The sequence below is a fragment of the Glycine soja genome, chromosome 8 (assembly GCF_004193775.1).
Source record: "Glycine soja cultivar W05 chromosome 8, ASM419377v2, whole genome shotgun sequence".
Classification (NCBI taxonomy): Eukaryota; Viridiplantae; Streptophyta; class Magnoliopsida; order Fabales; family Fabaceae; genus Glycine; species Glycine soja.
The window spans coordinates 8,312,154-8,330,314 of record NC_041009.1 but is presented as its reverse complement, the minus strand read 5'-3'; the positions used below and the strand labels follow the sequence as shown (position 1 = coordinate 8,330,314).

The window sequence follows — 18,161 nt, the reverse complement described above, 5'->3', positions numbered from 1 at the left end:
CTACAATTTTGTTTTTTTATTTTGTTTTTAAAAAAAATATAAAATATAATTATTTTATTCTTCATTCATAAGACAGGATAAATAATAATTTAAACAATAAAAAAATTACAAAGATAAAAATAAAAAATACTGATTTAAAGAAATCAAAAACATATTTAAACCTAAAAAATAATTTATAATGTTGTACTACTGGATACAAATTTTCAAGAAATTAATATTATATTTTTTACCAATATGTTAATTTATTAATTTTTGTTTAAAATATTAATGGAAGGAATTGAATCCATTACCTTTTCCTCCACTTTTTCCCCTTCACTCATTCCTTTTTTTTAATTGACTATATATGATAATGCAAGGTTTATTGTTTTCACTGTTTTTTATTTTTAAAAATAAAAATAATATTAAAAATTTATAATACATACAAATTTTGTTTAAACAACTAAATTAGATTAAAATGTTGGTTGTTAACTGATGAAAATTTGATTTAATAATAATATATTTCCTTTTTTTAATATATTTAACAGCTTTCTTAAGTTGGTATATTAATATGAATTATTTTTAAAAAAAAGTGAACTTTTAATGCAAGAAAGAGTCTCCCCTTTGTAGTGATAAAAAAAAAAAACTGATTGGGTGAAAAATAGGTGAGCTATGGACAAAAAAGAAAATTGATCTTTTGATACAAGAAAGAGTCTTTCTTTGGTTTTTCGCTGGATATAATATTTATGTGTGCTGCCAAAATATATATATATATATATATATATATATATATATATATATATATATATATATATATATATGTATGTATGTATATATGTGTGTCGTACATGTTTATTTCAATGTGAAAAATATGTTACGAAATGAAATTATTATTTTTTTTAATTAATTATAAATTATTTATTTCAAACAATATTTAAAAATAATATATCTATTTTGGTAAATGAAAAATAAAATGTGAATTTGTTTATTAAGATTAACATATTAATTGTTGAAAAAATAAAATATATTAACATTTGTAATTTGTTTGAAAAAATTTATCAAACACTTACACCCTATTTGATTTGTTAAAAATATGATATTAGACAAGATAAAAAATAAGATAGGATAAAGATAAATGACAAAATGTTTTTTATCTTATATATTATTCAACAAATAATGAACAATACAAATAAAATAATAAAAAATTATTAAAATACCTAATATTAATTATGTTAATATGATTTACATCAAATTAAATCTGTTTACCAAAATAAAACGAGAGAAATTAGAATTAAAAATTTGATGTTTCCTTTTTAAAAGAATTACATTGTTAAGTTAATATTTTTGGTTATTAAAGAAATATCAATATTGATATATATACTATTTTAATATTTTATATTTGAAACAAAAAGTTATCCGTGATTTTTTGAATAATAAAAAAAAAATTTACCATATCCTAATATGTTCCATATGTATTATAGTTTTTTGCGAATCAAACAAAACTCTTAAAGTTTGTTTGGTGGTAAGAAATGGACCAGATGAGAATCATGCATTGATAGAATATGATAATTATCATATTTTGATATAATTTATTATTTATTGTGGCCATAGGATAGTGCTTATCCTAGCTATCATGTTAAGCTTTATATTAGTACTTCAACAAAAGAAATGTTAAGCTTTATATTAATTTTTATTTTTTTTTGGTTATAATTTTCATAAAAAGTTTTGTTGTTCCTTCTTTTTAAGATTTTTCATTTTAATGTGTTGTAAATTTTGATATATGGTTTAAGATACTCATTCAGTTAAATAAATATTATTTTGCTATTTATCTCTTAAAATATTTCCTCTTTCTTATAATGTTAGTACGTATTTTTCTATTGCTAACTTCTATAAATCATTTTTTGAATTAATTCTCCATAGATTGATATACAACTTCAATTCTTTTTTATTTATTTTTTAAAGATTGAAAATGAATTGATTTTCAAATATTCATTTTTTTTATAGAAATCGGGAATATGTATATGACCTCACTTTTTATTTATTATAGATTTATCGTCAATTTTTTTAGACAATTGTTTTTTATCTCATCACCTGATTTCACTTTTATTTCATTTATGCTTCCTTCATTTTCTATTGAGATTTATTATTTTTCACATCTTTTTTTTTTCAATTTCCATATATTCCCCCCTATATATGTGTATTGTCTCATGGTCCACTTGTTTCCTCCTAGCCTTTGATAACTTAGTGGATATATTGGATTAAGATTTGAAAAGATTTTAAAATAATTTTTATATAAAAAAGTCTTATGGTATTCAATTAAAATATTTAAGATTTTTTAAGAAAAATAATAAAATTTGGTGGTATTCAATTATAATTTTTTATAAATTATAAAAAAAGTCTTTTAATATTTAAAAATATACAAATTTTGATGCATTATTTTTTAAGAATGATTTGGATGAATTTCATCTAATTTTTGAATATAAAACATCAATTAAACAACCCCACACTTTTCTATTGAATGATCTGAATGATTTTTCTCTTTTTTTTTTCTATTGATTACCACACTTTTTTTTTTCTTTTATCACACATATCTTTTTATCTATTTAATGTTCATCAAGATGCAAGCACCATATATATTTTTCTTATTCTTTTGAAATAAAAAATGTCAAATATATGTCTCCCCTCTACACTTTTTCCTTTGTTTTTTAAATTAAATTAATGTTTATCTTATGTGTCAAGACTAATCATGTTTTTTCTTATGATGAGTTTTAGTGATTATGTTTATAACTTGTTCAATATAATATTTTCATAAATGTTACTCTTAATTTCATTATCCACATGACTTAATAACTGTCGTACCAATTTCACACTCTTATTACTCTTTTTTAGTATATATTTATTATTGCATTCCATAACATGTCATTATATTTATTATGAAATAATTAGACTAATTAAAAAAATCAGAAAATCAATGTATAATTTTAAATTTATTGTTCAAATTCAAAAGTGAGAATGAGAAGATATTATTGCATGAAAGGTTAATATAGGAGAATATAAAGTTAGAATCAATATGTTATTGAAAGATTAAAAAAATTGTTTTGATTTTACTTTTTTTATCCAAATCTCATTATTTTTTGTTATTTTCTTCATTAATTATTGTAATTTTGAATGTGATTTTAAAAATTCATATAATTCTTTTAAATTTTATAAATTTTTTTTAAAAAATTTAAGTCTTTTAAATTCTTATCATATAAATTTATTAAAATTAAAACTATTATAAAAATTTTGTAAAAAAATATAATAAGTAATAATACTTCTACATAATTTTTAAAATTCATATAACCTTTTATATTAAAATAATCTTTTAAAATTCTAATCCAATATATTCCTTTAGCCTCCTTTAATAGTATTTTACTTCTCGGACGGTGTTCAGCTTAAACATCCTCAACATTGCTGACAAAACCTTGTCAAAAATTGTAAGACGAGTAGTATCCTAACTAGCTGTAATAAATTTGGATCAAATTGCAAAATTATATCGTACAATCAAGGATTGAGATGCTGGTATATATATAAGCTGGAAGAAATTGCTAATTCCCAGAATCAAGGAATGAGTTGCTGCTGTAATAATTAATGCCACATAATCTGTTATTATTCTAATTCATTGTATATTATTGTACAGCTACGTACACAGAAATGTCTTGCTTGACCGCACGACCGAGTTCAGCCTCAAGTTGCCTTTAGTTTGACACCAGCTCAATGAAAGCAGTTTTGTGCTTCCTTCATTACAAGGATTAATGCGATGTTGAGCTTTCCACCTAGCTAGCAAATTCTCTCATTTTCTCCTCTTGTTTCCACTAAAGCTTCCATGTCCTTCGATCAATTTCTGGTTTGATTTAGAAATAACTGATCACTTAACAGAACCCAAATCTGCCGGTGGATTATATATATATCCTTCTTTCACTCAGCTAGTATTAAGAAAAAACTACCCTCAATCAAGTAGGGAAACTTTCTGAAAAAATTGCTTGACATAGAGAATGGATACTTTTTGAAAAGATTGCTGACAATCCTACAGACATGTCCACCTTTAACTCTTCTTGAAGATCAAAAGAGTGAAAACTTCAAGCTAATATCATTAAACAAACCCTACACGGGAGGGAACCCATAAAGTAGCTCAACAGTTAATGTATGAAATGTAACATGCAAAAAAAAAAAAAATTGAGTTGATTATTGTTGAATTAGTCTGGGACTTTAAGTTAGGTTTTGTTTAGGTACGAAGAAATTTTAATTTTGTTCGACAACCAAGTAAATATGTATAGTGACTCAAGCACAAATTAAAAAAAAAAAAAGATAAGCCAAGAGATCATGAGATTAAGAAACTAGCTAGGTTACTTAGTACTTACCCTATAAAAATCAAAAGTATAACTGAAAAATTGGACTACTGGAATGACAAGCTCCTGCTTCCGCAATTGACTACATTGGGTGATTTCTCAAAAAAAAAAAAAAAAACTACATTTGCTGATGATTCTTTGCCCAACGATTTAAAAAATTTAATTTGTACCGCTAAGTGTCTCACTAGAGCTTTTAAGATGATTATAAATACATATTTGTGGTTTTGGAATTATTGTCATCAAGAATCCATGCACATACTGTTGTATATTTTGATTGACATTTCAACAGGTTTAATACCTGTGATTAAATAATTTAGAAAATATTTTTTAAAAATAATTTATTGCTCATAAAAAGAAATAATTATCTTAGACTTAATCTTGTTGACTTTTAGACGGAGTCTCATCTAATTCTTAACTTAGTCTCAAGTGACTTTCATTATAAATATAACTTTTCAAAAGGTTTTTAAATATTAATCTCTCCAGATCCTCTCATTTTTCTTTGTGTGAGTTTCTGAATTAGTCTCACTAAAAATTTATTAGGATGGGTTTATTAATATATTATTGAGGACTTGCTTATTTATTACGTAAATAAATCTTTAAGAATACTTTGAATTCACGTGTCTCAAACTTAATTTATTAATGTTTATATATGTTCATAGATCATAATTTATGAATTTGTGATTTGTGATTGATCATAATTGTGATAATGTACGGGCGGTGTGAACAACACATATATTGCCTTGCCTTAAAAATTGCGGACCAATCATAGGCATAAAAAACATGAGAATTCCTTGGGAAAAAAAAAAAAAACATGCGAGAAAAACTCGTACATATATGTACCACAAAGCTCCAACGTAATTGTTAGGCGCCGCGCACTCACACGTACGCTTTACTCCAATAGGCCATTAAGGGTAGGGATTCATTGATTGATATATCGATCTTCTTTCCTGCGCATCTTTCAACTGTTGAGTCATGCATCAAATGATTGGTTCATATTTTTGGTTTTTAAAACTCCAACTAATCCGACCTGTATAATTCTTAAATAATTTTAGTAATTTTAATGCAAATCTACGATTATAAAATGAATTAAAGTTGTATTTAGTTCATCAAGCTAAGATTTTTTTAAACAAGAAATATAAATTGTTTGACAACTTTTGTTTCTTGTATCTTAAAAAAGATTACTCAATAGAGAGCGAGGAGATAAATGGGGAAGAGAGAAAAGAAAATCATTTTTTTTAAAAAATTACTCGATTTTTTGTTATTAAAATTAAGGTAATTAGTAGGTTTTCAATTAAGAGATTTCTTTTTACAAAATATGTTTCATCTAAGTTCCCATTTCTAAGAAGAAGAAAAATTCAGAAACCGAAAAAAAATAGATTAAATACTATATAAAAATATACTCTTTTCCTTCCTTTTTAATTGTGGAACTTTTTTTAAAAAAATATTTTTAGTTATTTATCAAATGGCATTAACTATTTTTTTGTCAAATACATGCTTACATTTCACCTAATTTTTATTTAATTTACATATGATGGAAAGTGTAGAAATGAAAATGAGAAATTTCATAATTAATTATCTTTTGAGGATCAAGAAAAAATGATTATATTTCTTGATTTTTATATAATTTTTTTAAAAATACAAATAAAAAGAAAGGAAGGGAGTATAAAGCAACAATGTAATAATAATCTTTATCAAAATATTTATCTTTTCCTGACGAATTGGGCAACATATTGGACAGTTATATGGCATCCACCATCTAACGTGACAACAACTCATTTTTTAGCAACACGCACATGTTATTATTGAAGATATTCCATTTTCGCACATTTTTATTAACTGACTGATAATTTCTTAATTTTTTCAGTTCATCTTTCAATGTTTGAAGCCATGCATCATAAGCATACAATAACACATTACAGCTTACTACTAGCTAGTTAGAGACGAACTTAATTAATATTCACCCACATGTGTATGCATAAATTTTTGTCTAACATCATCCACAAATGCCCTCAGATTCTTCTCTGAAGAGCCACCTTCTTTCGCAGCATCCCTAGCCAAAACCTTCCATTTCTTAGCATTCTTTCTAAATTCACTTGCTCTGTCACCACTCCCCATCACCACATCCAAACATGCCTCAATTTCCTTTCCTTCAACTATCCCATTTGCGTTCACGTGATGATCCACTCTCACCCCTATCTTCCACACATCTTCTATGAGCTTCGCATTGGTCATCTGATCAGTCCACTGAGGAAACGCCACCATTGGAACCCCAGAAACAAGGCTTTCCATGGTCGAATTCCACCCACAGTGTGTTAAAAAACAACCCACAGAAGAATGCGAAAGAACCTCCACCTGAGAACACCATGTCACTATCTTCCCCCACTTCTCCAATTCCTCTCTGAAACAACAAAGCTCCTCCTCCTCTTCTTTTTTTCCATTAATTACCTTTTCTCTAACGACCCACAAAAATGGACGTCCACAATCTAATAACCCACGTGCAATTTCCTCCATTTGTCTCTTAGAAAGCTCAAAGTAGCTACCAAATGAAACGTAAACCACCGAATCCTCTTCCTTTGAGTCAAGCCATTCAACGTAATCATTTGAGACTTGAAAAATGTCCCCACCAAACGAAGTATCAGTTGGGTCATTCCCGTCCAAGAACGCAGAAGGAATCAACGGCCCGATGGGGATCATGTTGATCTTATCAATGGCCCTCAACGCTTCTTCTTCCAAAGCTTCAAAGGTGTTCACAAGCACCGTTGGGTTGGTTTCTAGGTCAAGTTGTTTAATCTGATTCTCAAACGACGGGAGAGTAAAAGAAAACACACTCGGTTTCCACAGCAACAAAAACGACGGAACGTCGCGTGGCGAAAGCGAAAACGACAATCCCGGAAGCACAATGTTCTCTTTGGTTTCGTCGTTGATGAAATCGGCGTAGCCGTGAAAGAAGTGATAAAGAATATCCAAAACCGTGGCGGGTTCGATCCAGAGCAACGCCGTGGGGAGGTAGAATTGGCGCGCCACGTCAGCAACCCAGGGAAGGAGGAGGGTGTAGAGCAGGCAAGTGAAAGGGCGGCCCTCGCTGGCGCTGGAGAGGATGAGATTGGAGAGTAAGTCGGAGGTGCGGTGTTTGAGTTGGGACTCGTAGAGAAAGAAGTCCGAGTCGGTGGCGTGGAGGGCGTCGAAGCCGGCGTCGTAGCCGTCGGAGAAGGGGAGGAAGGAGAGGCCGGGGATGGTGGGTTTGTTGGAGATGCGGCGGTAAACGTGGAGAGTGAGGAGAATGGTGACGTGCGCGCCCATGGCGATGAGACGCTTGGCGAGTTGGAGGGCAGGGTTTATGTGACTCTGGGCAGGGTAGGTCACGAGGAGGAAGCGTTGGAGAACCATGAGCTACTTAAACAATGGATTCAAATGCACTCTTCACTCTTTAGTAGGGGTTGGCTTCTTATAATAATTTTAAAGTAATTGAGATTTAGAAATAATTTGATTTAATTAGGAAAATATGAGTTTAAAAGGATGAAAGAAAAATGGTGGGATTTTTTGTGTGTGTGTGGAAAGAAAATAGTGGTTCAAATAAAGGAAGGTGAAAAAGAGGAAAAAAAACCTTTAACTATATAATGCATAAAAATGTGTTCTTCAATTATTTTGAAATATACTCTCAAATGATTTCTAACAAAAACTTTATCTTTTTATTATTTTTCATAACCAATATTAAGAGCAATGGTTAACATCAGCACCGGTTGAGTCAAGTGGAAGAGATTAACTTTTCACTAAGTGATGAATCAATGTTTGAATATTCATTTAAAGGGGTGACATTTAGTGTCCTAATGTACATTAGGCCTTTGAAAGAGAAGACTTGTGGGGGGAAAACATTAATTAACAAGATCCTTAATATTAATAAAATTTTAAATGCATTTCTTAATTAATATGTCATTAACTCATTGCTTTATTTTAATAGCATTTGAAAATAAATTAAAGTGGCCGGTACAATATTTTTAATGAAAAATTAATAATGAATGAGCAAGTTCTTTTAACTATTTAAAAAATGAGGTTAATTGCTAGTACTACGTATTATTAGTGTAATATTTTTTACATTATCAAACAATCATAACATATTGGCATAAAAAATAAAACAAATCATATTAGAAGAGAAATATATATTTTGTGTGTGTTCACTGTCCAAAACCAAAATTTGTTAAAAGGATAAAAGAAAAATGATGGATTTTTTTTTTGTGTAGAAAGAAAATAGTGGTTAAAATAAAGGAAGTGAAAAAAGGAAAACAAAACTTTAACTATATAATGCATAAAAATGTATTCTTAAATTATTTTAAAATATACTCGCAAATGATTTCTAACAAAAACTTTATCTTTCTAGTATTTTTTATAATCAATGTACTAAGAGCAATGATTAGCATCGATACAGCTTAGGTTGAGTAAAAGAGATTAGTTTTTCACTACATGATGAATCAATATGTGAATGTTCTTTTGAAGTGGTGACATTTAGCGTCCTAGTGTACCTTCAGGATTACCCGCAGACTTGTGGGGAAAAAACATTAATTAATAAGATCCTTAATATTAATAAATTTTTAAATGCATTTCTTAATTAATATTTCATTAACTCATTGTTTTATTTTAATGGCATTTGAAAACAAATTAAAGTGGCCGGTACAATACTTTTAATGAATATTTAATAATAAATTAGCAAATTCTTCTAACTATTTAAAAATGAGGTTAATTAATACTACCACATATTATTAGTGTAACATTTTTTACACGAACAATCAAGTACGTTGGCACGTGAAATAAAACAAAATTAGGAGAAAAATATACGAAAATTTATCACTACTTAGTTCCTGTTGGATTATTTTGTAATAATACTATGATAAAATAAATCACAATTAATGGTATATGTAATTTTTAATCCGAACTTTTTAAATATGTGATATTTTGTAATTGATGGGCTGTGTAAAATATATTTACACTATTAGTATATACCAGTTAAATCTTTAACAATTTTAATATTGAATAGAGTAAGTTTTATATGTCATGTAAAAAAAAAAGTCTTATATTTTTTATTTATAGAAAATGCTTTAGTTTTAATTATATATTTTTTAATTTTCTTTTTTAGTCAATATCTTAATACTTGCTAACGCATCTTCCACATCTTAAATATAAAATTAAATATATAAAACATTAAATCGTATAATTGTTTTTTTGTATAATCTATTATAATTATAATATAATAAATTAAACATTAATTAATAGATTAATCATTAACATTAATGATGAAGGGTTTGGATCATTTTTTAATAAAATAATTATTTTTTATGTATTTTTTCTTAAAAATAGAAAAATGTCTTGTTAATAAATAAATCATATTTACTTCTTTAAAAAAATTAGAATTTTTTTTAAGTTTAAACTATGTAACCTTCTATATTCAAACTTTCATTTTGTCAATCTATGCAAAAAAAATAAAAATCAATGTGGTTTTAGTACGAATTATTTTAAATATTGATTTTGTAATGACAAGGACAAAAAGAGATCCAAAAAGAATTCTTCATGGACTAATTAAATGTGGTCATTCAAAGCTAAATTTTGTATAATTATAATAATCAAAATGATTAATTTTTCCTTAATACAAAATTGTTTAAAAATTTGTATATTTTATTAAAAAAATATAAAATATTAGAACGAGGTAGGACTACTAATATATATATAACTCAAAAATATATTCTCTTAAAAAAATCAAATCAATATTCAAAATTCATTAGGTATAATTTTTTTAAGTAAAATGCATAAAAAATAATTTTGAAACAGACTTTTTTTTACAGGTTGAAACAAGTTTAATTAGTGCAACAAGTAGGTTTATTAACATTCCTAAATAATGATAGTGATTACATGCATCTCACTTGTTCAAATAAACATGAGTATTGATATTTTAACACTTTTATTTTACAAAGGCAAGAAGACAATATGATGTATAATATTTTTCAAAAGAAAATTAATATAAATTTTTATGAAATACATAATACCATAACAAAAAAAAAAATCTAAACTATCTAAGTTACTACAAATTACAATTAGGTCGAGTTGTATGTTAATGGCACTGATTTATTACATGTGTTTCGTACTGTAGGAGTGGAAAGATAACTATAAAAAATATAAAGCAATAAGATTAGTAATAATTTAGTCTCTTCCTACATCCATTTAAAAGAAATTAATTATCTTTTGGATGCAACATCTATATGGGGACAAATTTTTTATTATCAAATATAACAAGTAAAAAAGTTATCTAGGGGGCACAATTGTCCTAATTCCTGCATCTGTCTTTGATAATAATATTTATATTTTTTTCTCGTTAGGTGTCTTTTTTTTATTGATAGAAATAAAAAATAATATCAAAATTTATAACAGGTGCTCATCTTATTTGATGAGCTAAATATTCTTGATTTCTTGTTAGGTGTCTAATATTTGGGAGTCTATTTTTCTTTTTTAGGTGAGCATTTGATACAAACCACTTATCAATAAGATTGAATAATTTGATTATTTTAAAAAAACATAATTAAATAAAAGTAATTTTAAGGAGTATACCAGATTAAATAGAGATATAATTATGAATAAAAAATATACATTTAAACTTAAAATAATACTATCTCTTAAAACAATAATAATTTAATTGTTCTAAATAATAAAAATCTTAAACATAGAATCAATTGATTGGAAAAAGAAAAAGAAGCAGAAAAAGAATAATTTAGCATGGAAGAACTGAGAACACGGGAATCCAAGTCAATTATTTGGCAAACACGTGCATTGATTATCGATTCTGCAACGTCATGGCATCAAGAAATCTGAAGGACCACCTTCCTTGGCTGCCTCCCTGGCCAAACCCTTCCATTTCTTTACATTCATTCTCAACTCTCCACTCCCCATCACCTCTTCCGAACACTTGTTAATCTCTTTCTCCTTCTACTTTCCCATCCTCATGATCCACCCTCACCCCTATCTTCCACACATTTTCTATCAGTTTAGCATTTGTCTTTTGGTACGACCACTGAGGAAACACCACCATGGGCACCCCCGAAACCTAGCTCTCCATGGTCGAATTCCAACCACAGTGCGTCACAAAACAACCCACTGAACCTCCACCTGAGAACAACACTTCACCAACTTCCCCTTCTCTTCCAACTCCTCTCAAACACACCTCCTCCCCTTCTTCTTCCTCTTTCACTCTAATCACCCACAAGAATGGAAAACCAGAATCTAACAAAGCACTTGCAATTTCCTCCGTTTGTCTCTTAGACAACACAAAGTAGCTCCCAAATGAAATGTAAACCACGGACTTGTCTTCCTTTGAGTCAAGCCACTCAACGTAACCATTTGAAACCGGTAACAAGTCACCACCCAAGGAAGTATCTTCGGGGTCCTTTCCATCCAAGAATTATATATATATATATATATATATATATATATATATATATAAGAGTACAAATAAAGTATATGTGAACTCATCATTTAGTCTTATCATTTTATTTACTACTTGTATAAATTAAATAGATATGCTTGTCAAGGAGAGCCAACAAACATGCACGATATATAGAAACTATATTCAAATTTTAGTGCAATTATAATGCATCATATGTGCTTGCTTGGATCTTGTGTTTAACTTCAACAAATATGCACGATAGAAACTAGATTCAAATTTTAGGTTCCATAGTATTTTTACATGAAATTATTTAAGTGTCTGATATAATCATACATGTTATTTTTATTATTTATGGGGTTTAATTTAATTTTACAAAAAAAAGGTATTACAATGTACAAATATTCACTAGTTGCATATTCAATCTTAAAATTTATTTGAAAATTCATCAATCAGCTTGTTTGGATTTTGTGTTTAACTATCATATATAGCAACTAAAATATATTTTAATTTGTGTGTATGTTTTATTTCATAGTTAATTATAAATTGACTTACGTGATGCTATAACTAAGGTATGACCTTGCAAGTTATTAATTAGTGTATATGGAATTAAAGTATTTATTTGATAGTTATTTGAAATGATATTTTATAAATATGTGTGAATTGGTTATCATCCTTTAGGAAGTAGTGACAATTTATGTTTTATTTTGAGAATTGAATATGTACGAGACACCTTCATTTGGGATGGAGATGAAGTTATAGATACCTCCATCTAGGATGAAGAAGAGATTTTGAATACTTTCATATATGATAAGAAAAGCAGTGAGACGTTACTGCATGAATATGAACTCATAGACCATTTGAAGAATTTGAGACTCACACTAATTCTGAGAACCAAAGAGTTAAATCTAGTGACTCTGGAAATCACAACATATGTTAGTGATAATTGTTTGTTCAAGAATTGAATGCAGTGAAGTGTTGATGTTTATTTACTTGAATATTTTTTGTTTTATTGTGTGAATAAATTTGTGATCATTTTATAACTATATATATGTATGTGTGCATTTAATTTATTGTTGCGAATATCATGGTTGAATTGTTTTATTATTATCTGTTGCAACCTACCCTTCGACGAGAGGGGTGAGGCGAGACTCAAGGATGCGTCTTCCAAAAAGAAAAACACGCGGGAGTCGTCACCAACGTTTATTCGAGGAAAACGTTAGAAAAACCAAAAGGGGGATCTGCGAATTTTGAAAATAAGGGTATGGGAGTTATTTACGAGCGAAAAAAGGTATTAACACCCCACGTGTTCGTCACAGGGGACGACAACCTTTAATCGAATGTGCAAAAACGTGACTTCAATATTACTTATTTTCCCTTTTTATGCTTCTTTATTTTTTCGGGTCGACAAAGGCGTTGCCCTTGCTCCTACGTATTCTCAAGTGCGATGAGAAACTCAGACCTACATAGTTCTTAAAACAAGAAAATTGCGTGTCGAGTTGATTTTAAACTTTTGAAAAGTTCATTCGAACCAACAAAAATAAAAGAGACCATTAAGGCCTTGGACCTTGAACGGATTTAAGTGAATTTTGGGGATAAAAAGCTCGGTTACATGTTGATTTTAACTTGATTTCACTTATTAAACTTCAAACTAATTAAAAGATGTTTGGTGACGTAAATGACCGGTCAAAACTCACTTTACCAAAAGAAAATAGATTACAAATAGTAGAAGAATGAGATGAAGATGCATGAATCGACAAAGAAGACCCTTATGGGTGCATAGATTGAATTGAAATACTTAAAATAAATACTAACCGGATGACAAACGAAGAACGATGTGAAAATCGATTACGATCGTGATTCGGTAGCACCTCGACCTTGTTTTTCCTTTATTTCTTCTTCTTTTCTTCAAATTTCACTAAATCCTTTCAATATCTGAAGGCTGAACCCTTTCTTTCAGCCCCTCATGCCTATTTATAGGAAATGAGGGGACTTAGTTGATCTGGAGCTCACCCAAGCGAGCTGTTGCTTCAACCTGAAGTAACCTTGCTCGTCCAGGCGAGCTAGTTACTTCACCCCTAAACTATTTAGGGGCCTAGGTGAGCCAGAGACTAGCCTGAGCGAGTCAGGGGTCTGAAAAAGCCTTAAAATGATCCTTTTGTCCTTCCATTTGGGCATTTTTTGCATTCTTTACTGAAATGTCGAATAATCTTCCGTCTTACACAGCAACTGGTGTCGAACAATTCAATTTGACAATGGAGAATCAAAACGTTGACGAATGATAGTCCTAGTACGAAATTAGGATATGACATTATTAAGAGAATTAAAAACTTACTTTTTTGTTACTTTAACTTTGTAAATGTTTATATTTAAGAATAAAATTATTTATTATATAATTAAATATTTATTATAATACTTGACATATTTTCAACCATTGAAATTTTTAGATTTTTATTTTATACATTTTTCTCACTTAACGTAGAGCGTTACATATACTTTTTTAATGTTTTGATGATGTAACATACTATTTAATCTCGTGATTATAATGCAAAAGCATTAGCTAGCTAGCATTTGAACGCAATTCTTTCAGGTAACTTATAGTTATAAGTTCTAATTAAACATAATTTATTTCAAAGTTCAAGACAATGCTATATTTAACTATTTATGAAGGTTATCATACTAAGGTAAAACGTCTTTTTATGTTTTAACAGGAAGCAAGAATAAATGTATTTTTTTCTTGGATGGAGAAAGAATAATAGGCCATGCATCTCTTCGTAATGGAATGATCTTACACCATCAATTTTTACTGAGATCCAACATGTTGTGGCCAGGGAAGTTGTTAAGGTGAAATAAAATAGAATGAAAGGCAAATATTTGAATTAAATTATTTGTTAGGTAAGGTTTGTCTAAGAATAAAATAACTAAAATTTAAGTTCTAGGTTTACCAATAAAAAATATTTTTTTATTAGTTTTTATAAAAAAAAAAGTCTCATATTTTGACAAAAATATCATATATGATGTCAAAAAGGCCAAAAGGTTTTTTTTAAACTAATTTTTAGGTTTCCTTTATCATTGAGTCAGCTTCTATGTAAGGTACGAGAAAAAAAAGATGGTTACTAAAAATACTATTTTGACCTTGTACATGATATTTTACTAATTCTATGATTTGGCTATTTCATCAATAAACTCTATTATGAACCATAAAACAAAAATAAACAAAAAGGGGGGAGGGGAGCATATGTACCAAAAGAAGACCACAAGCGAGCTTAAAAAAAGAAGCATGCCCTATGATGGTAAGATTGTTCCATGCAGTGATTGGCAAGGAAACCAGAAAGCATGCAAGCTTTGGAAATATGAATAGGGAAACCAGATCCAGATGCATTGATTGCATATATTGGTGACAAAAAATGTTAGGCAAATTAAGTAGCGAATCCCGTTTGGATAGTGACAAGTATGTGCCAACTACCAACGTAAGATGTTAATTAGAGTTTTACATGAAACTACGAATAATCTATACCTACTGCAGGACTATGAGGGACGGAAAATTAAACCTCAGTGTGCAGGGTGTGGAAATGCTATTAAGCGTGAGATTTTGCAATTATGACTTTTGTTGCGTGTTTACAAATTTTCTTATTCTGATTTGTGCCATTATTTTCTATAAGCAATTATGTTCAGCTTGGGACTTGAACATAGCTTAATGGCCTTCATGTATAAACAATATATGATAACAAAATTAAAAGAAAAAAAAAAAAACAACTTCCAGCTAGGCACCAAAAGATTGTAATGGAGCTTTGAAGAGCATAAATTATTGCGTTATCAGTATAAGATGGACGATTGTGTTGAATTTATGCACTAAACTGCAGAATCACTATTTTTTTGATTGAAATGGCCTTTATGGACGATTAAGTGATGATATTATGATTGAAAATTAGCGATAATCACGACCTCATCATATTTAGAAAAGGAAAAGTTGCCCTTTTCCATTAGCTGTTTGTCATCACTTAACTGCAGAATCACTATTTTTTTGGTAACCAATTGATCTCCTCAGCGGATGTTTTTCATCTACATAAAGATTAAATTTTTGGCCACTACTTAAGAGAAAATATATATATCAATTATAACACAAAATTACTACTCATGGAGTCATGGCTCATTTAGATATTTTTAAATTTCAAACTAATATAGAAGAAATTTCACTTGATTCTCAGTCATGCAAATGCAATAATAGAAAAGAAAAATGAAACGGACAGGAAAATTCAGAAACGGAAAAGCTGATGTGACAGCCATATGGTCAAACTTCAACATCATCTAAAAAAGCCCTTAGATTCTTATCCGAAGAGCCACCTTCCTTGACAGCTTCCCTGGCCAGTCCCCTCCACTTTTCTGCATTGTTTCTCAATTCTTGTCCTTTCTCTCCACTCCCCATCACCTCTTCCAAACACCGCCTAATTTCTTCATTTTCTACTATGCCATCCTCATTCACCTGTTTATCCACTCTCACCCCTGTCTTCCACACATCTTCTATTAGCTTCGCATTAGTCTTCTGTTCCACCCACTGAGGAAATGCCACCATAGGAACCCCAGATGCCAAGCTTTCCATGGTTGAATTCCAACCACAGTGTGTAACAAAACAACCCACAGAACCATGTGAAAGAACCTCCACTTGAGAACACCAGTTTACTATCTTCCCCTTCTGTTCCAATTCCTCTATGCAGCTCAGCTCCTCTTTTCCTTCCACTTGTGACTTATTTTCTTTTTCTTTAATGACCCACAGGAAAGGACTTCCACAATCTAATAGCGCACGTGCAAGTTCCTCCATTTGCGTCTTAGGCAACACGCAAAGGCTACCAAACGAGACATAAACCACCGACATCTCTGGCTTCGAGTCCAACCATTCGCTGCAACCATTAGAGAGGCGGAAGATGTCACCGCCAAATGAAGTATCATTAGTATCTTTCCCATCCAAGAAAGCCGAGGGAATCAACGGCCCGATTGGGATCATGTTGAACTTATCAACGGCTCTGAGAGCCTCCGCTTCCAAGGCTTCGAAGGTGTTGACAAGTATTCTGGGCTTTGTCTCCACGTCAAGATCATAAAACATCTTTTCAAACATTGGGACAATGAAAGAGTCAATAGTAGGGTTTGAACCCAATAAAAAGGAGGGTAGGTCCCGTGGTGCAAGCAACAATGGCAATCCTGGTAATTCAATGAAACACGAGGGGTCTTTGATTTTGTCTTTGATGTATTCACCGTGTTCGTGAAAGTAGTAATAGAAGATGTCGAGTATCGTAGCTGGTTGAGTCCACAGCATCGCTGTTGGGAGGTGAAACTCACGCGCCACCTCAGCGACCCAAGACAAGAGTGTGGTGTAGACCAAACAAGTGAAAGGATGACCCTCTTGAGCGTTGGAGAGTATGAGATTGGTGACGAACTCGGAGCCGCGGCGCTTGAACACGGAGGCGTGGAGGGAGAAATCGGAGGAGGTGAAACCGTCGTCGTAGCCGTCGGAGAAGGGGAGAAAGGAGAGGTGAGGGAGGGTGGGTTTGTTGGTGATGCGACGGTGCATGTGGACGGTGGTGGAAACAGTGACGTGTGCGCCTAAACTAACGAGTCTCTTAGCGAGTTGGAATGCGGGGTGTATGTGGCCTTGTGCGGGGTACAGTATGAGGAGGAAGCGGTGGCGGAACATGGTGATGCTTGATTTGGATTGTGTCGTGTGTACTTGCAGTTGCTTATTAATGGAGTCTCAGTTGGATATATACCATGCAATGTGCAACTTGTCATGGTTGATTTTATTATCTTGTGAATTGCTTAAGATTTGTTATGAATGTGACGTTTGAGGTGACGAATATCCGTGGGACTTCATTTTGGTCCAGACTTGTTATGTGGGTGGTCATCTTTACACGCCGCACATCTCACTAGTCTTTCCTTAGCATATACTACTAGTAATTAACACTGATAAATGAAAAGGAAAGAAAGAGAGATGAAAGAATATACTAGAATGAATGGATTCTACATTATTAAACATAATTAATTAAAATTTCAATACATATTAATCTAATAATAATTTTTCAAAACATGTTGAGTGTTCACCCCCATTTTAGGGTGAAAAGAGAAGAGAGATGGAGAGAGAAATAAAAATAAAAATAGAGAGAATGTAATAAATATGATATGTTATATGATAGGGGAAAAAATGAAATAAGATGCAAGTGAATTATAAGAAAATGAGATGTATAAATATTATGACTCTAATTTTTTCAAAAATTGATTAGAGACTATCATAAATATATGATATAGTCTTGTTAGACACTGCATGGTAGCATTGATGCAATAATACTGCCACACAGGAGAAGAATATAGAGCTAGCAAGAACAACA

General features: G+C 30.3%; 2 protein-coding genes across 2 annotated transcripts; both read right to left on the bottom strand.

Moving 5' to 3' along the window:
- Positions 1–6,173: 6,173 nt before the first annotated feature.
- LOC114421614 (crocetin glucosyltransferase, chloroplastic-like) lies at positions 6,174–7,762 on the bottom strand. The gene has a single exon (XM_028387637.1). The coding sequence runs from the start codon at positions 7,749–7,751 to the stop codon at positions 6,315–6,317; it is 1,437 nt and encodes a 478-aa protein (XP_028243438.1). The 5' UTR covers positions 7,752–7,762; the 3' UTR covers positions 6,174–6,314.
- Positions 7,763–15,899: 8,137 nt separating this feature from the next.
- LOC114421640 (crocetin glucosyltransferase, chloroplastic-like) lies at positions 15,900–17,630 on the bottom strand. The gene has a single exon (XM_028387684.1). The coding sequence runs from the start codon at positions 17,471–17,473 to the stop codon at positions 16,076–16,078; it is 1,398 nt and encodes a 465-aa protein (XP_028243485.1). The 5' UTR covers positions 17,474–17,630; the 3' UTR covers positions 15,900–16,075.
- Between the last annotated feature and the right edge of the window lie 531 nt (positions 17,631–18,161).

What these genes read in the sequence shown, in the direction of transcription:
- LOC114421614 (XM_028387637.1), bottom strand. Translation starts at nt 7,751, where the DNA reads ATGGTTCTCCAACGCTTCCTCCTCGTGACCTACCCTGCCCAGAGTCAC.
- LOC114421640 (XM_028387684.1), bottom strand. Translation starts at nt 17,473, where the DNA reads ATGTTCCGCCACCGCTTCCTCCTCATACTGTACCCCGCACAAGGCCAC.